This window comes from Scophthalmus maximus, chromosome 20, assembly GCF_022379125.1.
Source record: "Scophthalmus maximus strain ysfricsl-2021 chromosome 20, ASM2237912v1, whole genome shotgun sequence".
Taxonomy (NCBI): Eukaryota; Metazoa; Chordata; class Actinopteri; order Pleuronectiformes; family Scophthalmidae; genus Scophthalmus; species Scophthalmus maximus.
In genome coordinates this window covers 16,190,773-16,212,711 of record NC_061534.1, presented here as the reverse complement: position 1 = coordinate 16,212,711, position 21,939 = coordinate 16,190,773, and the positions used below count along the sequence as shown (strand labels likewise).

Below are 21,939 nucleotides of genomic sequence, written 5' to 3'. Positions count from 1 at the left end.
ATTGGCCATTAACCCATCCATCAATGGTACATCCTTAAAATGTATGAAAGCATCTCATGCAGGGGCTCCCATTGGTAAAATTGATGGATATTTAGTTTTCACATTTTTTTTTTTTTTGGTATATGAAAGCAATGACAGTGATACATTTGTTGTGTTTCAATATTTCGAATCTATTCGGTTCGCCTTCGTCGAATAACCGTTGTGTCATCGGTCACGTGACCGGTGGTGGGCGCGGCACAGACCTACACATGGCTCGTGTTGTTGTTATCCACGTGAGCGCCGAGCGGTGCTTCCTACTGGCTCGCGCGGGACAAGAGAAAAAGGAGGCTGACTGACTGTTTGGGGATCCTGACACACACACACACACACACACACACACACAAAAAACAAAACAACAACCAACAGAGACGAGAGGAGGACGACGCCGAGCCCCTGGTTTGTCTCGCGCTTCCAAGAAAACGAGTTTCTTCGACGGAGGCAGACGGGGACGAGTCGTCCAAGCCTCCGCATGGCGGAGGGTCGCGGTGAGTGAAACAAACTCTCTTGTGATTGGCACACAGACGCGGTTAAGAGATGTTGCTCCTCGCTGGCCGTCCATCTCCACGTCTCCGTGCTCGTGTTAACTGTAGGAAGTCCTGCACAGTTCAAACTGGGTATTAAAACATCTGGAACCACACACACACACACACACACACGCACACACACACACACACGCGGGGCCGATGGATCGAGTCAGATAATCCGAGTCCTCCTGAGAATTGGCTGCATGTGACCACCGTGTTTTCCCGAGCCGTTGCTCTGGAGATATTTCCGAGGCAACATGTTCTTCGACTGTTGTCTCTTTTCCCCCCCCTCCCTTTTTCCTCTCCAGCTTGGAGATGTTGGGATAGATTGCAAGCAGACACCGCATGGACCGAAAACAAACATTCCACGTCTTTTAATTTTTTTTAAATTGAAAAAAGACTCGACCAATCGGTTATTTGATTTGATATTTCCGACGCGCTAAATTAAACAGAAATGTCATTTTCGATAGAGCCCTACCGATATGGATTTTTTGGAGGGCTGACGTAAAAGCTTTCCAATAAATCGCTGATAAAAGTTATGTGAAAAAAAAAATTGCCATGGATTCCTGAGATGTCCTTGTAGATGTAGTCATCCCGTATGACTAAAATGTAGCAGTCTTGACATTTTACAGTTTAACCATAAACTTTATGACAAAAAACTACAATATATATATATTATAGTTTTGTAAAATAACCTCAATTTTATATCTATGTTTATTGGCAAACATAATTGCCGATACCGATATGAAAGGCGCAAATCAAACTTTCTGTGACAAGCCTGAGAAAGTCATCTCTGAGTAAGGGCGCTTGACTTTTATCTTGTATATTTACTTAATTATTCATTTATTTTTCTTCTATACGTGTATTATGGTCTTAACTCATGTGTTTTCGTTGTAATGTTTGTCTGCGCCCCTTCCTCGTTGAATTCTCATGTGGTGTGGATGTCTGTTAGTCGTTTGTAGGTGTTGTGTGTCAGCTCGCTGCTTGGGTTGGGAATAACGTGACTGTTTATTTGTTATGTCCTTGTTTTCACATTTATTAAACAAACCCTGGAAATAGAAAGACTCATATCGGCCGATATTATCGGCCAACCGATCTGCCTCTAACTTTAGAGCTGCGAAACGAGTTGTTCTCCTACTGTGTTGCAGTGTTTATCGTTTCAAACGTATTCAAACGAGATGCAGCCTCTCCAGTGGGACTATTTGTGTAGTTGGGCGTGTTGCTCTGGTTAAAACATCACCTTCAATAAATTCCTCGGTTTTCTGTCATTTCGTCGATTTATTTGAGCGACGGAGGAAACAACCTGCGGATTAGCTGATGATTGTAATATGTTTATCTGCAGACTTCTCTCAGTTTGTACCTGTCATATTTGCTTTTGACAGCAGGTCAACGATGTGTTGATAGTGTGGTGCAGGCGCTGTAGATGTTGAGTGGGAGTTGTTGCACATGTCGAGAGTGCACATGTCTGCAAAACCCACCGAGCCAGTTGAGTCCTTTGTCTTTGTTTAAATTCGAGGATTCATCCGTGATCAGCGCAGAGTTAAAGCTGGTTTCTATTTGACATGGCGTTCCTTCTATTTGTCAAAGGGTGTTAACGGCTGCCCGCAATCCAAATAATGCCTGCTGACTGTCACTGTTGAGATATGGATTTTGTCTTATGCAGGGTGTTTTTCTGGGTTGAGTAATACGAGGTTACGCGTTGACTCTTTCCCTTTTTTTCGACCTTTTGTTTTTTCGCAGAACCACCTTGTGTTCTGTAAGAGCACACAGGCGCACTGTTAAATCATCTTGAGCGGTTTCACTCATGTGAAATGCAGTCACTTTCCAGGAACGGGGGTGACCAAGGAGGAACACCTTGAGAAAAACATTCCAGCGCGACTGCAGACTTGAAGCAAAAAAGAGGGAAGTTCTGAAACAAGTCTCATGACAAGGTTTAGGTTTTTGGACAAAGTGTCAAATACTTTACAGTGCTGTGTGAGGGGACATGGACAATGCAAATGCAGGGATTAGTATATAAAAATGTCTGAAAATGGTGAATGTGGACAAGGTGACAGTCCTTCAGCCCCTTGAGGCAAATTAGTGTTTTGCGATATTCAAGCTATAAATGTTGACGTGATCTTAATATTGCTCGTTTTGGTCGACAAGAAGTCCAAAGCCTAAAGCTATTCAATTCACTTTGATATAAAACATAGTGAAGCATAAAATCATCTGGAGCTGTAACAAATAGTTGTCTGACAGAAAAGTATATATATATATAACAATTTGTTTTACTATATGAAGCAAATTATTATTGAGGGTGGTCGAAAAAAAAAAAAAGGTTTCTACAGCATCTCAAATGCTGCTGAGGGTTTTTTGGGGAGGAACTAAATGATTAACTGATCAATTGAGGAAAGGATTGGTAATCAGTAATGAACAGGAATTTGAATCCAATCATATCGGTTGGCAGTTTTGATTTCCTGTTGATTGACGAAGCGTTTCAGAAAACACGCGGTTCCCTTAGTGTTCTGTTACATCTGTTTTAAATAACTGTTGTGTGATGTCAGAGAAACTTTAATGAACTCGCAGAACATGTCAGGTCTCTGTCTCTAAAAGCCAGAGTTTTGTCTCTGGACACACTTTGTGTGAACTGATGTTCAAGGATGAGTAGACTTAAACCGTAGAAATCATTTCTCCACTGAAAACGGTCTGAGTGGAACCAGAGACGTCTTATCAACAGATTACAGGAGATGGAATGTTTATGATTAACCATAAGGGATAATCACGACATTTTTTTCTCTTCATTTTTCTTAAGGGCATCGACCAGCAGCGAACTGACCAGTCTCTTATTCCTGTGTTTTTGCGTTGTCCTCTCCTGAACATGTGTCAGCAGGACCGGAATGCTCTGTAGTTTCAACAGAAGAGTGAGGCGAGACTGGCGAGGCTGCAGTACAGGGCCACGTCGGTCAAGTCTGTGTGGGCAACATGCTCTGTGCATAGATTCCTTGTTGTTTGCCTCCGGCCAATAAAGACGTCCATTGAGGAAGGTCACGTGGCGACATCACAAGCGAGGCTAAAGAATTTCCGAGATCAGGAGAAGAACAAAAAAGAAAAAGAAATAAATGAAAAAAGGGGGAAGGACGTGTTGCTTGAGTAAATCCAGAATTGAGACGGGTCTTACAGGTAGCAACGGCAGTCTGGAGGTTTTTTTGTCGCCGTTGATCACACGAGCAGTCAGATTAAATATCTTGCACGTGTTCACACTTGCATTTCTCCTCATGTTGGCCGAGTAAACACCCTTTAACAAATGAGCACCACTCACACAAATAAAATGAAAAGTGCAGTCAGAAAGTGCTACGAGACAACTATGTTGGTCATAGTTCTGGCTCTCCTGTGGCACACTGGAAGTGTTGACCCTCCTTAAAGGAAAAGTTTGACCTTATGAGAAAAACTAAAACTACCAATTGGCTTTCTCGCTTGTTCTTGTTGATATCTGTGCGTTAAATAAGAGACTACCACCTGCAGCCAGCTAACGTTTCTTTGCACAGAGAGGAGAAATCATGGATGTATTAAGAGAACTGGTCGCGACTTAGCCTTGCCGCCAGATTGGCCCGGAGGCCACTCGTGGTATTGCGACTAAAAAAAACACCATTTTAAGTACGGAGAAGAGCAAGATTTTTTTCTTCTGTTTTGCATTTTGAGAATAAAGTTGAAATGTCGAGAAAAAAGATTTACTAAGTCAGAGGTTTAAAAAAAAAAAAAATTTGAATATGGAGGACAAAATGTTGAGAATAAACTTGAAATGTCTACAGTTAAAGTTGAGTATATGCAACTACTAACAGTAGTGCATATGACTGCCTCCACAAAATGCGTTGCTTAGATTATTTGTTGAAATCGTTCTCCAGAATTTGTTTTTATTAACAAGGGAATGTCCTTTTAAGGACATAAACACAGTGTAGTTTTTCATTATTAGGCCTTTGAAGAGATTGTAATGTCATGTTTGTATGACAAAAATTTTCGTTAAAGACTAGAAAAGGGATTTTTTTTTTAATGCTCGTGGTATCATCTCAGTCTAAGCAGCAATGAGCAGGTGGGTTACAGAAAATCTTAGTCAGGTCTTTTAGATACCTCCATAACAGCTATCATGTACCTCAAAAGTCTGTAATCCTACTAGAGGAATTAACTTTGTTCTTTGTTGAAAGTGTTGGAGAGAGGTATCTCAGTCCACCTTGGCCCAAAATCTCCTGTAGGTGTAGGAGACGTCTATTGGTCAAACACTTCATGGAGTCATTGACTGCAAAAGACATGCAAGGAAATATTAAATATGATAACATGATGATTATTATGCCTCTGTGCTGGCAGTCACGGCGAGAGGTATTGCGTCTTTCAACCGTCTGTCCTGTTCTCGTGAACGCCATATCTCAGGCTCGCCACATGGGAACTTCTTCAAATTTGGCACAAACATTCACACGGACTCGAGGATGAACTCGATTGAACTGGAATAAATTATGAATTTGAATTTGGTGGTCAACGGCACTGTGACCTCACAAACACACGTTTTTGGCCGTTTCATATGCTAATAATGACGAAATACACCTTTGTAATAAATTCCTGTTAGAGTCCTTTCAACATCTTGTCTGTTTCGACACAGACGTGCATGACTACATTCCGTTCATCCCGTTCTTGTGAACACAATATCTCAGGAATGCCTGGAGGGAATTTCATCACATCTGGCACAAACTGTCCACTTGGATGCAAGGATTAGAATTTGACGGTTCAAAGTGAAAGGTCAAGGTCACTGTGAGCCAACAGTGTTTCCGGTCATCGCTGCAGCATTCCATGGTTAACTGTGACAAATTATACTAAGTCCTCACTACATATATTATGACTCTGGACTGACATGGATCTATATTGCAACTTAAGATGGACAAAAATCACAAGCTATTACTTCTAATTTAAACCGCATTTAATTTGTACTATATTTAAAAAAATGTTCTGTCCTGTAAAGCCCAGGGAATATGAACAAGAAGGCTCATTAAATGAGCATGTAAACATCCTCAAATTAAAGCAAACCGTCTCTCTTACATCTTCCTTACACTTTCTGACCGCACCCTGGCTCCCTCTTACTGTGTTGAACTGTGTCTTAGTTATTGTGTAAGGTAATAAAATCATGTCAGGGGCATGGATATTTTTAGTTTTTTAGTTTTTGAGCTGACAAAGTTCTTTGGTGAAGCCACGGTATCATAGAAAGTCAAGAAAACAAACTTTCTGTGGTTAACAGATACATTGTGGGCCGACCATTTTTTTGCAAAGACATGACAGTGTTCATGAATCGCTTTTACAAATATGAACAGTAGTTGGAAACTCAGGATGTTTAGGAATTTTTTATCTCCGGGAAAACAGTCACCTTTTAGAAGTGGATGTTCTTTTTTTGAGAGAGGTTGCACACGAGATTTAATAAACCACTTAAACGACTGTCAAAGCCCTCGTCAAAGGCAAGTTTTCGAGAGGCTCCACAAACGGTATTATTGATTAGATTATTTAACCCCTCCGTCTTATATACCGCGCGAACGCGTCTCCTGGTCTCAGGAGAAGACGTGACTCACTTATTCCATCAAGTGAGCAGGATGAGCCGAGGAAGCAGGGTGAGGTGAAAAGGGAGTGAGGCTTTTGGCCTGTGTGTGCTGCGACATGTCAATGTTGTAACATCATGGGTTTTGGAAACTTGTTTTGGAAATCCAATGTGCCTTTTTTTCAATCGTTATTTAACGCACTGTGCTGTGTGTTTTGTCTTCTGATCTTGGAGAGTTGCGTCATAATGCAGGATTAAGTGCCGGACTAGGGTGTTTTTCCACTTAACTGGTCTGATTCTGATGCGCAAAGACGGCGCAGCCCTCTTTGTGTATTGAAGGATAAGCATGTTGCACTGACGTTTCTGCTCTGGTCCTGAGCAGAGCAGAGAAGACCATTGGTGTGTGTTCGTGCATGTGTCTGAAGTGAGATAGGGGTTTCAATCAAACTCTTTAACACTTGTAGTCGGACAGCGTGACAGGACACACACTTCCGCTGGGTCACCAGGCTCTGTGGAGCGAAAGTGCATAGACGTCTCTTTGTCATTTCTGAGGAGAGTCTGTCTCCTATCTCTCTCTCTCTCTCTCTCTCTCTCTCTCTATCTATCCATACATAAATATACATTTGAATGCATGAAGTTGAAATCAGTCATACGACACAGCTCGCAAGAATCATATTTCAAATTGACTATTCAAATCATTGGCACCACATGATGCCAGTGATCTGAATTCAGATTAGCTTTTTTTTTTTTTTTTTCTTCCCCCTCCGCACTGCGGTGAACCCAGTGACTTTTCCCAGCTATTGTCATCAACACAAGCTGTCTTGTGTGCATTGTTGTTTGTGTGCTTATATACTTTCCAGCAGTGACGAATGCGGGATTTGTACCAGCGTGCATGCATGTTCGTGTACGAAGAGCCTGCGCATGTGGTAGGACAGTGTGTGTGTATACGTGCGTGTGTGCAGGTTGAGCCTCATTTCCATCCCGTTCAGTGTCAACCCCTGGCCCCTGTACTGTCGAGGCCTTAGTCTCCACAAAGCTCACTCTGTCACAGTTAACAGGCCGGGGCCTGCAGCTGGGTTGCAGTATGTGGCGGGGTCGCCTCTTGTTGCTCCTACGCTGCCAGGGAGCGATCCCTCAGGGTACGAGCTGACGAGGGGGAGACCAAGAAAATGTTGTGTCCTGTCAGGTCTGGGGAGAGATGACAGGCCGGTCGGGATTACGGTCCAATGACAGATTTGGCTTTCCATTTTGAAAATATTGTACATGGTGAAAGTGGAATTTCACTTTACAAGCCATGCCTCCTGAAGTCTGACATTACTCTTGCAGTAATGTGTATTTTAAGTCCATTGAATGAAAACTATTTGTTTACGTGGCCCAGTGTCTGTTACGAATACATGATCATAGCGAATCTAAAATGTCTCCAAACTTAATACTGGCTGTCATAGTGACATGATCATTTTTTTCAATGAAAAAACAAAACTTTATTTATTACCTTCTTTGTTTTCCACCTCTATAGAAGCAGCCTTGTGTAGCTTGCAAAGCCCTATGCAAATCCAAATTTTCACCCATGTGTGTGGGTACAAAATAACTCAAATGCATGGACGGATTTTTCACCAAACTTGGTGGGAATATTACTTGGGAGGGCATTGGTCTTGTGCTGCCAGGAGCCAGGAAGCTTGAGAAAGAATGCCTTTTGTAATACCGGCTCACAAAAACATGTTATTATCATGCTTGTGTTCTGTCACAGGCAACAGCAATGGGACAAAGCCATGCATTCTTCAAATTGATGTTCAAGAGCAGCCACAAAAGGACATTGTTCTCAGTGTTGGCTCCAGTCAGCAAATACATCACACTTGAGTCCTCTGTCATTTCATTTTTTGTTAATGATAATGATAATGCAATTTTTTATATATTCATGTCTACATTGCATGTTTACTTGTTCAGTACGTTTTTACTGGTGCTTCCTATTTTTAACTATCCCCCGTGCTGCTGTAACATGACAAATGTCCTTGTTGTGGGACTAATAAATAATCGTCTTAATCTTTTTATTGCTGATATTTGCCCTTCTGTCTGGAACACAAAGTCTAGAAATCCGATATGTTGATATGTCAGATTGACAGAGCAAAACAAGCTCAGTCCATGGCAACGGCAGCAGAAAGGATGAAAATGCAGACTTCAATAATGAGTGCACTCCTAATAGGTTGCCTTTTAAGTAAACCCGTGACGTCTGTCACACGCCCTGTGTCAGCACAATTATTCGTAATTTCGAGGCTGTATGATAATTATTGCCACAAGCACCAGCGTGTCAGACCAAAACAGCTGCTCCGTCAGCCACACTTCGCCCTCCCTCCGTGTTCCCAGCAGGGTGACTCATGCAGTCCACGGGTGTTGCAAAGCCCGGTGAAAGTGGCCCGTAGACACACACACACAGTCGGAAGTACAGCTGGATAAAGTCCTGTCTACAAATCAAAAAGCAGAACTCCAGCTGGCTGACGTGCAGACCGGTGAAATGGATCAGTTGCATCTCATCCGCATGCTCACTGCATGGAAGTGTAGCTGCAGTGTGGCTGCTTGTGAATGCTCCATGGTGTGTTCACGGTGTCTGTTTGCGCTAAAGTAAAAGAGGAATTTCAGTGTGTCCACCGGGGTGTTGTGCTGATTGGGGCGGGAGCAACACAATTGCGTTTGACCCTGGTGCAATTATTTGCCCCAAACATGAGCGCATGCTCATACACACGCACGGACATATACACTCCAGACAGCACAGCAACTCATGCCTCCCATACACTAGACGACTTTTGGAAGACACTGAAGAGAGGGTTAGGGTTAGTTTGGACGCAGACATTCAGTCTGACACCCCCTCACATCTAAAGACAATTTGTCATTAGTCACAGCGTTTTTAGTCGCAGTCTAGCCCCCAGCAGCTTTTAGCCACTAGGTGTCCCACTAGGTGTCCTAGTGTGCGTGTGCAATGGTCTGTACAGAAAAATAAAAGCCAACAAGAAAAAGAGAAGATGCCGCGGAACGTGGAGACCACAGGAATGCGTGCTGCAACATGGCCTGGAGACTCCGGTGAGGCCTGGAACGCCTCGGTTTTCGAAACTACCACGTTGCTCCGTCCCCTGCGCTGTCCCCGTTCTCGCAACCAGGTAGTTTCGCAACCGCAGCATTCGAGGCTTCGCCGGAGTCTCCAGGCGATGTGGCAGCACGTATTCCCCGACCCCTACACGCTTTTCTACTTCCGGTTTGGTTCTGGAAAGAGCTCACCTATTGGTTGTAGACAATGTTCACGACACCATCTGCGCGAGCGAAGACCAAAAACTTACGTTAATATCAAACGCGGTTGATTTTATCGTGACGTCAAGACGAGAAGAAGACCGACTTAAAACCGCTCGGATCACCGCCTCACACCAAACGATCGAGATGACGGTAGCGCGCCGCATCTCGTGCGAAACTCTCATGATTTCATACCGACAATGGAAATTTGTCTACGAATGAATGCACGTCACCTGACGACACAATCCCTTTCATTCCGCAAGTTATCACAAATGAAAAGGAGCCAAGGTCATTGGACAAACAAATCACCATTTCCCAAAAAACCTTCTTTCGTAACTTTTTTTTAGAAGAAAATGAGTCTGATTGAATATGATTGTATGATTTGAACATGGTATTTGAGCGTGGTTCTGGACCTCAGCTGTAGAATGCACTAATGCTGCATTCCATTATACATCGAAAGTCGGATCTCTGGGCCCAGAATTCAGCGCGGTGACTTTTCCTGTCAACCTCCCGTGTCAGAATTCCAACTCGGAGAAGCGTTCCAGGTGCAATTTCCGACTCGGAGGTCGTAATTCCGAGTTCCGAGATTATAATGGAAGGATAAACACCAAGCTCCAAGCTCCGAGGTATAATGGAACGCTGGGTGCTATGCCCAGATTATTCTCTGCTCCGGACGCCATTACTCCACTTTAGCTTTACATAGAAAAACAGTTGCGGCTGCCATATGAATGTTTCCGTAATGTGTCCTTGCAGTGTTTCCAGTGTGGCGGGGGATCGGGGCCGGCAGGGGTGTCGAAGGGGGCTGGAGCCAAGGCTGGGGACGTTGCTTGCGATGGGAACCGGACAGTCCAGGACGAGGGGCCCGGATCCCGGTCTTTGACTACCCGGTGTGGTTAGTCCTCAGTCGCGGGGGCCGTGCCAGGCTCAGGGAGGTTTGTCAGAGGGGGAGGGGTGCCATCAGACTGCCCACAGACATGCTCAGCATCAAGCTTCCCCAGCTCTTTAACATCCAACAGGTCCCCAAGGTAAGAAAGGAATAAGACCTTCTCTTCAATACTTATTGAGTATCTGGAAGCTTTTCCTACACTTTGTTTTTATCCTGCCATAGGGCCACAAGGTCATAAATAACAAAGGAAGAGTTCTGTACACTCCTCCTGATCACCCTTCAGTTCAATTCAGTTTTAATTTTACTTAGGGCCAAATCACAACATTCTATAATCTCAAGGCACTTGTCACAATTGTGTACTTGTTGGTACACTACTTGGGTGCAGACGAGCACTGAATTTCTCCCCCTGGGGATCGACAGAGCTGTGTAGAGTGCCATTGTTCAACTGGACTGTGTGGTTGGTCCTCAGGTGTTCAGGGAGGACAGCATCATCTCCGGATACCGTCACCCCCGGAGCTCAGCTCTGGACTGTGTCCTCAGCAGCTTCCAGATGAACAACGAGACGATCAACATCTGGACCCACTTCTTACCAACATGGTGTGTGTGTGTGTGTGTGTGTGTGTGTGTGTGTGTGTGTGTGTGTGTGTGTGTGTGTGTGTGTGTGTGTGTGTGTGTGTGTGTGTGTGTGTGTGTGTGTGTGTGTGTGTGTGTGTGTGTGTGTGTGTGTGTGTGTGTGTGTGTGTGTGTGTGTGTGTGTGTGCGCTTGAAAGGACCTCAGTAAAGGTCTCACATTTTACACTTTTACTGTGTTTTATTGGAAGTTTTGACATTGGTAAGAAGATAAAGCCGTGATTATGAGGAAGGAACACTGTCTTTTTTTGATTGGCCGAGGCGGACTTTGTAAAACTCGCATGTAAATGCAACTTAAAATCAGACTGTGCTGAAATTAGGCGAACACATAATTCGACATAAATTGATCCAGTATTTCAGATAAAATTAACTTGAGCTAACAATTACTATCCTTCTTTGGTAACGCTGTGCAATGATAAAATGATGATCGAGCAGCATTTACTCGTCATTTCTTTGTCTCCTAGCTTGTGATGTGTTGCTATTAAAACTGTTAGAAGGGCTGAGGGCGGTGACTGTATAGTTGTGACATCACAAAATTACGGACGTCCTCATAGCTTCTGTAAAAGAAAAGAGCACACCGGTCTCTGACTATGTGTGCGTTCACAGTATTGTAATGCACCTAGACCTACTTTAAAAAAAGGACCTTTTTAAGTGTTCTCTAACTCAAAGCCAATCACACTGTAAGTATTCATTCAAATGTTAATTTAAACAATCTATTTCATACCATATTTTTTTCAATGCACCTTTCAATACATTTATGACTTTGTACAACTTGGTTCCAGCATCATTTGTGAATCGAGACTATAAACAAACATAACATACAAGCATTCACATACATGAATGACCAAGAACATGAAGGGTTGAGACCAGGAAAATAAATCTGGTATTCAAAATGAAAACATGCAGTGAAAGGAATTCAGGTGTTTTCTTTCCTGCTGCGGAAACCTGAACAGAGTATCTGAGGATCTTTGTTTGGTATCTGATATGTAATCCCTTAAATTCCTCACAGTGCTGGAGAACAAAAATCAGCTTGTGGATAAAACATACTTTTAAGATTATTAGATAGGTGGGAAAAAATTGAGGAAGGACCCCCCCCCAAAATGTACATAAGCCGGAATCAAAATATACACGGGACGAGTCCAGGATGTTAGAAAAGTCCAAGCACAACAGCGTGTAGCAGCGTGGGACTGTAGCTGTCGGAGAGATCCAGTTTTGAGCTCAACTGATTATTATGAAGGCAAAAAAAAAGAAAAAAGACAAAGCTTGTTTTTGTGTCGCAGGTACTTCCTGTGGCGTTTCTGCGTCCTGTGCTCCACTCTGAACTTCCTGAGCGACAGCTACACCTGGCCGCTGCTGGTGTACATGGTGCTCATCTGCATTTACCCCTTCACCTCCAGCTGTGCACACACCTTCAGCACCATGTCTCCCGAGTCCCGCCACATCTGCTACTTCTTTGACTACGGGGCGCTCAGCCTCTACAGCCTGGGTAAGACCTGCGACTTGTGCGGCGCGACCCCAGGGGACGGGAGCGATCTTTGCCTCGCGCTGTTTTTTGCCGTTTGCCGTTGGAAGCGCAGCAGGAGATTGTCCAAATCAGACATTTTCCCACCCACAGGGAAATTTCCGTTACATTCGCTCGCCGTGAATCTTCTGGAGATTTTCTTGCTTCATTCTCACGCAGGAAAGTTCAGGAAATTCTTCCGGACTTCAGTGCAGGTCTGAAAGCAGCTTCAGGGAGACCAATGAGTGATTGTCTGAGCTCCTTAAACAACAAAGTCAGAGATACAAAATTTGGTTTCTCACTATTCTTATTTATTTTGAAGGAGTTTGGTGCATAATATGCGGCTCATTTGCATTCCCCCCTCAACTTTGATGTGCAGTTTATATTATCAATCAAAACAGAAGCATATGGACATATTATCAGTGTATTTTATTTAGTAAAATTAAAACATCACGCAATTTCTTTTAAGGAGGAACAAAAAAAAGTTAAACCAGTGACCAGTGTCGTCAGCTAGATGTGATCAGCCTGATTTCCATATTATGTTAAACCACATGTAATAATAACTCCTCTCTGTCATCCCTCCTTGATTAATTATTTGTTTGACGGCTTATCTGTGCCCCAGAAAATGTTTGCTTGGCCTCGCGAGTAATATTTTCCCATAACCCTGCACAAGAATGTCAAGAAAGGATAAACCCCAAAAACACGTGTTGGAAGAATTCAGAGCAGTGTTCATCTGAAAAGCTTGTTTTACCTCCAGCATCGGTTGTCTGTCTACTACAGGGTACAGTGTTTCAGGATAACCTCAACCACAGTGTGTCACTGTATTTGTTCTGTCGCATTTCAGAGCAGAAGCCAAACACCAACATCAGCTGAGGGCCTCTTCAAAATGATGTTGCTCCTGGCAGTCTGATTCTTTATATCACAAACACTCTCCGAGCCAACATTTGTCTTGTTTTAAAAGTGTGTGTGTGTGTGTCAGGGGATGAGAGCTGCAGGAAGGTGTTCTCACTGCAGGAGAACAACAACATTACAAACAGTTGGAGGCTGAGCTCTGGCGAGGGTGATCTCGTGGTGATGTCCCTTCCTGAAAATGGTCTATTTGGAATTGTAGAATTTTTGTGGGGGTTGGTGAGACTGTACATACTAACAGGGTGGAAGATGAATTCAGGGACACAGTAAATTAAGAAAATAGTAAAATATAACTATAGTTTGATCTGATTTATGTTTATGATTAGAGGCGGTTTAGCTTAGTCAATACAGTAATTAAAGAATATTTTTAGTTTTTTTATCATTTAATGGATTATTCTTCTTATTGAAGTTGATAAATTTGTACTGGGGACATGATAAAATAGAATACATTTATCAATAAAAAGGTTTGTAAAACACTAAATAATATTTTTTGAATGTCTATTATCTCTGGTTGAGTAATAAATAAGACCTAAATAATCAATTTAAGCCATTTGTTATGAATGTGTGACTCATTTTTAGTGTGAATAGGATTAAGTAAATCATAGGGGCATGAAAAGTCACCGTATACCAGGAAGCACCCATCTACACTTTGTCTGTGTAACAAGTGTCCTTACTTCGTCGGTTCCCTCGAAACCGAAACACACAGCCTGGGTTCAAGGGAAGCACTTTATTTCGTTAGGACACAATTAAATTCAAACTAATTGAAAAAATCCTTAATGTCCATCTTGCGCTGCCTGGCTGCTCCGGCACCAACCAAAGTTGAACTGAAAACTCTCTGCTCGTTCGCATGAGCCAGCTCCGCACTGCCCCTCTCTCTCTCTCCCACAGCTGAGTGCCAGGACCAAAAAGAAAACGAAAAGTGTTCAGATTGAACACAGTCTCTAAGATCACAGACACTAATCATGTCAAATAATTTAATAGGCTAAGAAATTTAAAAAGCCACAATAAGTAGAATTTGAGATCCTGCACTTTAGCGACCCCCAGTGGTTGCATCAGAAAAGACCCGGCTACCTGAATAAAAATCAACAGGTTGTGGCCTTGAATCATTTTTTTGGGGTCACTTAGAAATGTATATTAAATGTCTTTTATCAAGGAGTCTCCTGAAAATAATTTAAGATCTCACGTACCTGGTTAATTTTTTTCCCAAATCAAATAGTAAAGAAAAACTTTTCACAGACGTGAAAAAATACAAATACCAAGATTGATGGAACTAATTTAACCTCCCAGGTCGAATCATTCAACGCTTTTTTTTTAAACGCTGTTCTGTGTTTGTTTTCAGGTTGTGCCATAAGCTACGGATACTACGTCATGCCAGACTGTTGGGTGAACAGTTTCCTCCATCAACATTTTGTCCCCATTGCCATCGGAAACACGTTGTTCTGCACCAGCCTGTCCTGCTATTCCAGGTAATGCGAGGTTTTCCTATGGAAGCGAATCTGTCTCACCAGACTTTGAAATGTAAAAGGCACTGCCCCTCACCCTAACCCTATAAATTTGAGTTGCTCAAATTTGATAAGCCAAATTCAGACCCCAAAAAACTGTGTTCAAAATTAATTTAAGTTTTTAAGTTAAGGATTTGTTCGAATCTAGCATTAAGGAGTCAAGGTACATTGGCTCCAGAAAGAATTCTTCTTTTTCTACCCATAAATCTACCCTCAATAACCCATCCCCCCCCCCCCCCCCACACACACACACACACACACACACACACACCGAAAGATTTAAAGTAGATATCAGGACAAATTGTTTTTTCTGGAATGCAGCAAACCTCGCTGCCGCTTCATTCGTTTATATAATGTCACATTTTTTACACCAGGAAAATACAAGGCTTTAGTGTCTACCTCAGATTTATGTTCTCGCCAACATGAGCGACATGTGACACTTTAGCCCTCCACTGAAGCCCAGACAAATCCGATTCCTTCAGTCTCTGTGACCCACTGCAGCCATTCAGAGGCAGGAGAACCCGGGAGTGTGTTGCTGACTTCAAATGAAGTCGGCATCGAACGATCTGCAGGAATCAGCCTGACCTCGGGTGATGCACTTGTAACTCTGCACAGAAGACGGAGATAATTACCTCCTGTTGTGGTTTTGTTGAATGAGGGTGAGCAGTTCTTACATATCAGCCTTCCCCTCATTTTGGTACTGGCACGTGTGCACGTGAGCGCCAGCACGACGTGAGGGGCGCTGCGCTGCCTGGTGGCAAACTGAGACTTGAGAGCTGCTCTGCAGAGGCAACGGTGCAAAACACACACATTCGCGTCTATTCGCGTCTTTGCATTGACTCTTTATGTGATCTATACTTTGAACGCACATTAAGAGGTATTTTATGTTGCTATGAAAAGTGGAAAAACAAATTAGACTATGTCTAGTCAATGTGTGGGAAACACTGATATGTATTTACACACAAACGCACGCGCACACACACACAAACACACACACACACACACACACACACACACACACACACACACACACACACACACACATCATATTGTATTGGTTGTTTGTCAGCTCTAGTGTAGCTGCTTTTTTTCTTTAAATGTGTTTTCCTGTTCTTTTCATGCGCCTCTGTTTTTAAAAGTGTGACTGATCTATGGGGAACATCGTTTCGCCCCCGTGTGTGCTCAGTGTATATTGTGCAAGTGGAAATTGAATCTGATTCTGACACCCAATAGATCAACCCGTTTCCCTGATTGTTTGCCCTTTTCTGTCTCTGCAGGTTCCTGGAGTTGCAGTTCCCACAGAGAAGTAAAGCTCTGAGGACGGGAGCGTTTGTCATCCCGTTTATATTTGACACTGTCCCTCTGTTTTACAGGGTGAGTGCGAGAACTGGCCATTGGTGCTGTTATCCACATATTATGACACTGCACATACTGTGTATGAACACTCGCTGAATTTGAAACCTTAATGTCCACTATGATATACTGTATTTTTGCTTGTGTCTTTGAAATATTACTATTATTATTATGTAAAAGACCAGAGCAAATTCATGCCAGGTTAAGGGCTTTGGCTCACTAACCCAGAAACTAACCCTAATCACTGTGATTGGTAGTTTGGGCAATGCACAAGTTGCCCGCTGGTTTTTGTGCTGAACTAGGTCAGAAATGTTGTGACGGTGCTTTAATTATCAGTGCTAATTAAAGCAATCTCCGTTTTACATTTATTTGTACCTTTTTAATCAGTGTTTCATCTTCTCTGTTACCCTTTGAGCGACCATTGGCTCTTAAATATATCAAATTCTGAACTCTGTCGGTCCTCGCGTAGATTCTTCTGTGCTGCGGGGGAAGCTGCAGCCCGAGCAGCGCCTTGTCCAGTCACTGTTACCACCTCCTCTTCGCCTTCCTCACCTGCTTCCTGTTTACCGCCCACCTCCCGGAGAGGCTGGCCCCAGGGCGATTCGACTACTTTGGTATGTCCGTCATGGACGTTGCGCCGGGTCGTAAACTAGTGTTTTGTTTGGCCTAGAACGGCAAACCCTGACTAAATGCAACAGTAAGAAGGAATATTGGCAAAATGACTGTGGACGCATCCTCGTCTTTGCTTTTCTGTGTGAGAACATAAGAATCTCAACACATGTGAGGCAGATGTTTCATCCCCAGCAGCTCCAGTACATTTAGAAGTGTAACCTTCTGAATTAAAAGTTTGAAACGTGCATATAAAGGAAAACAATTTCAGTGTCTAAATCTTCCCTGAAAACCAACAGGACAGTAGGGTGAGTGAGCGCTTACCCTCCATGTGGGCCTGTTGCTTTTATTTCTTGAACAGCGGCTCTGTATCAAACGCGCTTTTGATTTGATATTGTGTAAACTTTTCCCACTTGCGCCTTTGATTGTGTTCTGTTTATTTTGGTGAAGTTTCAGCCGAAAGTGTTCATTGTCTGCAAACGACCAAGGCCTTTCATCGTCCGAGGCTCACACACTTCCCAAGGCAGAGGAGGAGCTGCACCGTGCAAGAGAAAAGAGTCGACTAATGAGGCTAAAAACAAACCCCAAAAAAACTGAATTGCTATTTACTCGGTTAATTTCGGGTAAAATTATGGTAAATGGTAAATGGACAATATTTATATAGGGCTTTTCTAGTTTTATTGACCACACAAGCTCTTTACAGGACAAGTCACATTCACCCATTCACACACATTCATACAGCGCTGACGTCCCTTCGTCCACATCGGCATGTGGACGAAGGGAAGCTGTGATCGAACCGACGACCGTTTGGTTTGTGGACGACCGACTCTACCGCCTGGGCCACAGCCGTCCCATAGTCTGTTTAATAAACGTCCACCTCAGTTTCACTTTAAAGTTTTGAAACAAGCAGATGAATTTTTTCTTCTTTTGTTTTTTTACTTAGAGATATGCACTGATTTGCCCTTTGACAATAGGACATCACTTCAACAAATGACCTAAAAACTACTGGTTATGAATCACAATAAAAAAACCACACAATTACTCAGAGAATGTTAAGATATTAGGGATGAATGTGTCAAATGTCAAATTTTTCTTTGGAAAATATTGAACAAAAAGTGTTGAGTAACACTCAGTGTTAAAACTGAATTAGTATGTTTTGTCAGTGAAATGGTGATTTTGAGTGTTGACTGATTTACAGTTAGATTTTGTCATTCATTCATTCATCACCTACCGCTTTATCCATTTAAGGGTCGCGGGGGGTCGCTGGAGCCAATCCCAGCTAACATTGTCAGTATTTTTTTATTATTATTACATTTTTACCAGATCCTTATAGCTAATAGTTATTTTCATCATTAATTAATTTCTCATTTGATGAATTGTTTATAAAATAAAGTGAGAAATGCCTCATGTGAGAAGCTTGAAACAGCGAATGTTTGAAAAATTACATGCTACTCTTTCAATCAGCCAATTGATTCATTGACTAGTTTTTGCATCCAAAGCTGAAAAGCGGATGGTGTTGGGCGCCACCTCTGCCAGTGAGGCCGGAAATAGCGATGTTTGCATTTTCAGTTAATCCGATCCTTTTTCTCTTTGAGCAAGAGATCATTTACCTGTTAGGAGGTGACAACTTTGCTCAGCTTGTCCGACAGACCGAAACCCACAGATCTCATCTACAATGATACAAAAAAGGAGGAAAGCGGCAAATTCAGACGTTTGAGAAGATGGAACCAGAGAGTATTGGGTGGTTTTGCTTGATGGAGTACTTTAAGTGGTTCACTCAACACTTTTGGTCATCTGTTATCTTTTCTGCTGGTGTAATTGAAAACAGAATTGTTGCATTGTGGTGTTTGTGTGTCGTGTGTGTGTGAGGCAAAATACCAGGCACATTCCATTTCATCCATGTACCTGTTTCCTCTCGCTCCACACGTTGAATCTTCTCTCGTCGCCCCCCCCCCCGCGCAGGCCACAGCCACCAGCTCTTCCACGTCAGCGCCGTGGTGGGGACCCACTTCCAGATGGAGGGCGTGATAGCGGACATGGCGGCGCGGCGGGCGTGGCTCCTGGCCCAAGGGGCCACGCCCTCCTTCTTGGGGACCGTCGGCGTGCTGGTCGCCAGCCTCGTCCTCAACCTGGGCGTCATCGGTGTCTTCAGCGCCCCGCTGCTGTGGAAGTCCTGCAGCGGCTCCGGCCCGCCGCGCGCGTCCACGTGCGAGCGCAAGGAGAAGTGAGGGCGCGCCTGTCGCCCCGCAGCCACGCCGACGGCTGCCTCGCTTTCCAAAAAGGAAAGGTTTGGGCCGCTCGTTAACAGTGTACTGTAGTGCTTGTTTAACACCGATGCTTTTATCAAGTTTTTGATGAGCGCTGCAGCATTCTTCTAACCGTAACACAGCTGAAGTATTTTGTCCACGTGTTTACTGAGCAGCTGAGGACCCAGTGACGTTTATTGAAGCCTTTTTTTTCTGATGGGCTCTGGGTTGAAGGAAGCTGTATTCACACGACACGTAAGTGCCTTATTGTAGATCACTACAAGTGCAGGTTCAAATCTCAAAACTGGAAACATGAACGGTTCACAGGCGCAGGGATTTTATACTGTGAGTTGGTGATGCGTGCTAGGCCCTTAACTCCGTTAATGACTAATTGAAAAAAATCTTTGTGTCTGGACAAACTGGTCAGTGAAGTTGTTCCGTGCACGAAGCAGCGGAGACAACCCCTCGTCTGACTCTACGTAATATAATGCAGATTGGATTGCCCGCTCTTACACATCCACCTATTGATTCCACTCTGCACTGACTGGAATTGATTTGCAGAGGCCGGCGTGGTTCTCTTTCTGATTGCCTGTCTAATTATGAACCCCACAACGGGGTGGGCGGGGGGGGGTTTACAGTGCGGCGATGATTAAAAAGGCCGCGACCATTTTTATAACTGTGTTTCCATGGCAGCGTTATGGTGGCCTCATGCCCCCTGAGGGTCTTCAACAATTTGCTCTGAACAAATGACACAAATTATTTTTTTCTCTTCTTCTTTCATTACGTATAAAAGATCCATTTTGAACATCCATCACGTGTAGTTACACTTAGAAACAAACATAATTGGCTTCAATTTGGCTTTAGAAGAATTTGCACATCTCATATTTCTAGACAGATCTTCCACACTCGTGGTTTATGACGACTGTCTGTGGAATGAAGAGAAATTGTGAGGGGAAAAAGAATATTTATTCATAACACGGGGTCGTTTTATTGTGATCAATTGCAGTCCAAAAAAAACAGTCAAACTTATATACTGTATATACTCTATCGCCCCATGGAGATTGTTGTTTACATTTACCACTGAAATAATAATTGTCCTGTATTTATAGAATTTGATGGTATTTATTGCTTATTTTTGGTGCAGAAATGGGGCTGAATATGTGTTTTTTCTTTATTTTACGGGGGCATCTAGGTTGTTTTAGACAATAACTATAACTCTTAATAAAGCAATGGTTCACTGAAACAAAGTTCAATCTTGACATGTCATTTTTGACCATAATTGAGTTTTAAATGGGTCTCCAGCACTAATCAACGTATTAGTGACCGTATAGGACCTGGAAGATTACAAGATAAATCATTGGGTTGATTGCAGCTATTTTTTTCACTGATCTTTTGAATCCATTTTCAGACAAATATGTTAAACATTCTCTGGCCTGTTGGTTGGAAAAACAATTTATGGGCATTTTATTGTCAAAAGAATAAAAGAATGCACGATAATGAAGATCATCTCCCGATGGCGACCTTCACAAATGGGTTCAAATTATCTTGGATTATTCATTCTTTACTTACATGAAGACAAAAAGACTCCAGGGACAAAAATGACTTGATAAGATTAGATCATACATCCGTGATAGTGCCATGAGATATTCCTTTATTTGTCCCGCAGAGGGCACATTCGGGATCATGGCAGGAGTGTTTCATGGGTTTTAATAGGAAACTGAGTCTTGTCATGTTACTTGAACATCTCTGTTGTGGCACCAGATTTCAGTGAAGCTCACGCTACTTGACAAACTGCTCACAAGGCTTGTGTGATTTTAGTGGCACAAATTTACACCTGTTAACACCAGTAGTTCTTTTTTCTTTCTTTTTTTTTTACACAATCCACAGGGAACACGTGTCTAACACACACACACACACACTCGCTCATACACTGGTTTTTATATGTGTCGGTGGAGAGTTTTGAAAGAGCGGAAATGTATGTGATATTATGGGAATGAGATGCGTTTCAGGTCCGTGTCGGACGCTGAGGTAGAAATGTCGGACACGGCGAATGTGTAGAATCACAAAGAGCACGCACACGCGCACACACACACACACACACACTTTTTGTATTGTTTAAGATATTGTGCACGGTATGAGAAGTCCGCTGCTCTTCATGTTGCAGACAGAACCGAGCAGTGTTTGCCCACAGTGCGGTTTGTGTTGTATCTCCTCTCAGGCTCCTGCCGAGCGTCCATTGATTTTTTCATTTATTATTTTCCCTCTCCAGTCATCATCTTACAGCGCTCCTCGCTTTGACCCCGTCGATTCCTGGAATTGCATCATTTCTGGCCTCTGATGTGGTTCGTTTTCCATCGACCCAAACTTGTTTGGATCTTTGCTGCTGTAGCTTTCTTTTGGGTTTTGGGTTATTTTTTTTGTCATCTAACTCGTGCTCATTTGTTCGGTATCCATGCTGATATTTCCTCTCTTAATTCGCAGTTATATAATTATTTTGACCAATTTATCAATTACAAATTCAGACCTGATCACTTTCACTACAAAGGACGTTTGTCCTGTAAACCTTGTCGGTTTCACTCCTCACTCCTGATGCAGGTTGTAATGATCAGATTTTCTTTTTCAATAAATACAGTGTATTGAAGGATGTTTGATACGTGAAACAGAGAGCAAAGAACCATTTGGTTCCACAATAATAGTTCTGTGTCAAAAAAAGAGAGGAAAAAGTTGGTTTGAAAGAGTAACTGGTGCCTTTTTGAAAAGTTTAGTGCAACTTGTCTTTTGATATAAGGTTTGTTCCTTATCCACAAGAAACTGCTCTGGAAATGTGTAAATACTTACTCGTGTATAATTTGTAATTTTCTACCTTTGTTCTACTAGACCTGTTTAATAAATTAAGCCTTTTATAAATGTAAAAAA

General features: G+C 42.8%; 1 protein-coding gene across 1 annotated transcript; it reads left to right on the top strand.

Annotated features, from left to right (window-relative positions):
• Positions 1 to 294: 294 nt before the first annotated feature.
• Positions 295 to 21,939, top strand: paqr6 (progestin and adipoQ receptor family member VI). Its single transcript, XM_035608659.2, has 8 exons — positions 295 to 524; positions 10,141 to 10,412; positions 10,743 to 10,870; positions 12,184 to 12,389; positions 14,653 to 14,779; positions 16,093 to 16,189; positions 16,638 to 16,782; positions 18,740 to 21,939. Exons 1-8 carry the CDS (start codon positions 509 to 511, stop codon positions 19,003 to 19,005), a joined length of 1,257 nt encoding a protein of 418 aa, XP_035464552.1. The 5' UTR covers positions 295 to 508; the 3' UTR covers positions 19,006 to 21,939.